This window comes from Palaemon carinicauda, chromosome 22 (assembly GCF_036898095.1).
Source record: "Palaemon carinicauda isolate YSFRI2023 chromosome 22, ASM3689809v2, whole genome shotgun sequence".
Lineage (NCBI taxonomy): Eukaryota > Metazoa > Arthropoda > Malacostraca > Decapoda > Palaemonidae > Palaemon > Palaemon carinicauda.
Genome location: NC_090746.1, coordinates 61,008,660 through 61,011,159, shown reverse-complemented (window position 1 = coordinate 61,011,159; position 2,500 = coordinate 61,008,660). Strand labels below are relative to the sequence as shown.

At 37.1% G+C, this 2,500-nt stretch overlaps 1 protein-coding gene across 1 annotated transcript in view; it reads right to left on the bottom strand.

The window, feature by feature from the left end:
* The window catches only part of LOC137616114 (uncharacterized), a 79,809-nt gene that overhangs the window by 2,463 nt on the left and 74,846 nt on the right, over positions 1-2,500 (bottom strand). The window contains exon 6 of the mRNA XM_068345793.1: positions 1,009-1,212. Within this exon, the coding sequence (XP_068201894.1) occupies positions 1,009-1,212 (204 nt within the window). The remainder of the gene's footprint in view (positions 1-1,008; positions 1,213-2,500) is intronic.

Sequence of the window (2,500 nt, the reverse complement as noted above, 5' to 3'; positions counted from 1 at the left end):
CTAAAGGTAGCCCTACACTTCAATGCTTCTACGTAGTTCGACAACGAGATAATGTAATCCAGTAGAGTGACATTCTTCCTGACGACTTCTCTTTTTTCTATGTTATTAATTTTAGTAGTTGATTGTCAATTTTCTTAATAAGACTTTAACTGGTAGAATGGGTGGATTGATGCCTTCAGTGGACCTAACGGGGGTTCACTGTAGGCATTACTTGAAGGTCTTTGCAGCATTTCTTCGGCCCCTTACTGCCCTTGCTTTAAATCCTTTTAATTTACCTCCCTTTTTGCTTGCTTTCTTTCATCTAACTGTCCAACCTCTTCTAAATCTAACGTCATAGCGTAACTCTAGGAGTTTACCTAGTTGCACATGGGTACGCTAAAGGCCTCACAGGCCCTACCACCAGGTTAGATAGCTCAAATCCATAAATAGTAGTTCTGAAAAATATAGGTAGAGAATTTTGTGTTTGTCTTTTACTTGTAGAGATGATGAATTTATTACTAGAGAAGAAAAGAGTCATGTAATTGGATATGTTTACGTGTGTAAGCTGGATTCTCTTATTATTTGCAAGAAGTGAAGTAAATAAGGGAGAATAAAGGTTATTACTGTATAAGTCAAGTTGTAATACAAAAAATTGAAAACAATGGAAAAATTTAACCTTTCAAACATGTTTTTATGTGTTGATTAAAACTGGATTATTTGGTTCGACCAACACTTTATGGACAATATAATGATACTTAAATTAGAGGGGCATGCCTTCGCCTCGCTAGGCAGTCTTATTTTGCTCTTAACTCCATTGCGTACTTATACTTCGTTATATATTTTTTTTTTTTCAAAATCTAATGGACCTGTCCTTGAGTTATGCCCAACATGACTACCAATTTTGCTCAAAATCGGAATAGTAGTTTATGTGTAAAGTTGCTCACAAACAAACAGACAGTAGTGAGTACATACACTTTGCCAAATCTTCGATTTTAGCGAAAGCAATGAAGAATAACCCTTGATCCTTACTGTTGCGTACGTAGAGAATTCCTTCAATGGTCTGCATGACTGGATTGATGACGATGATGGTAGCGAAGATAAAGTGGCACAGGATGAGTGCCTTGGTGATGGTCACTGCCACCCCATTGACGGACATTAGGATATTCTCCTCCACGGCGTTTCCCAGGGTTCCGTAGCAGACGATGGACATTGGCCAGTACAGCGATAAAAGAACTGCAGGGAGATAGAGCAAACTTATGTAGGTTAGGAGTTCACGGAGAATGAAAGTTGGCTAGGGGAAAGTTTTGATGGTCGAAGAAGAGAGGAGGGACGTTGTAAAGGGAATATAAAGAGGATATGGAAAAGTTAGGATAAGTTTCTGAAGTGCTGGTTGGATAAGGAAAATTAAGTTTGCACATGGGCTAAATTTAGGTTGGGTTAAAAGATTATTTTGTAATTACTGGTTATAAGGGATTTGCTAGTTTTATAGGGCAAAGTTTAGCTGGATGAAAAGCTAGTAGAGGCTAGTTCGACAAAGCAAATACTAGATGGGTTAGGGGTTTGCATGATTTGTTACCTGATAAGTTGGGCTGTTCGGGTGAGAGTACAAGTAGTAGAAGGCAAAATTTTTAAATATATTCAATTAAATATTGTATTGATCGTATAAATATGTTTTTAAGGGACCTTACGATCCTCTACCATGCTGTACATCCCTCATAGAATAAATGCTAAAGTTATCAAGTAAGATCCTTCATTAAGTCGTACCTGACTAGAAATTTGAACTGAAAGTGGACTTTATACCTAAATTCGGTGATTTAATAAGTAGGAAAATAAAATTTGAAAAGATTTTTGTCATTTGATGATGAAGAATCTATTTAGATTGTATTTGACTTTTTCATACTTCAATCAATTTCAGTGTCTTCAAAGAATATACTGTACATGCCCCCATTATTTTGATCTCTCTCTCTCTCTCTCTCTCTCTCTCTCTCTCTCTCTCTCTCTCTCTCTCTCTCTCTCTCTCTCTCTCTCTCGTATGTCTTATTGGGGGTTTTATTTGTAGCCTTTCCAGATACTATAACTCTAGTAGAGTTTTCGATAAAGTTATCAATTTTCACCCTTTTTTCATATTATACTGTGGAATAAGAACTGGGAGAGGGAGCTGATACCTGTATGGGTGCGCCAGTTAGTTGATAACTGAGAGACGAGATGGATGCAACTAAACTTTATCAAACAATCATCGAGTTTTTATACAGCGCCTTGCGAGCAAGAACGTCACAAAAATTCAAATATGAAATAGCATGAACCAGCATGAAAAGATAGGATCGTCTATTAACAGTGCAGGGAAGAGCGAGTGATAAGATAAAAAATTAAAACCTTTACAGTGTCTAAACACATGCTGTACATAGAGTCCAGCTTCCATTCTATTATGGATCAAGTTCAACTTCCAGGAAGGACCGTGGGTAGTGCAAATAAATCTTTAAACTGTTTCTTTTATCCTAGTGTCGTCTCATGTTCCTCTATA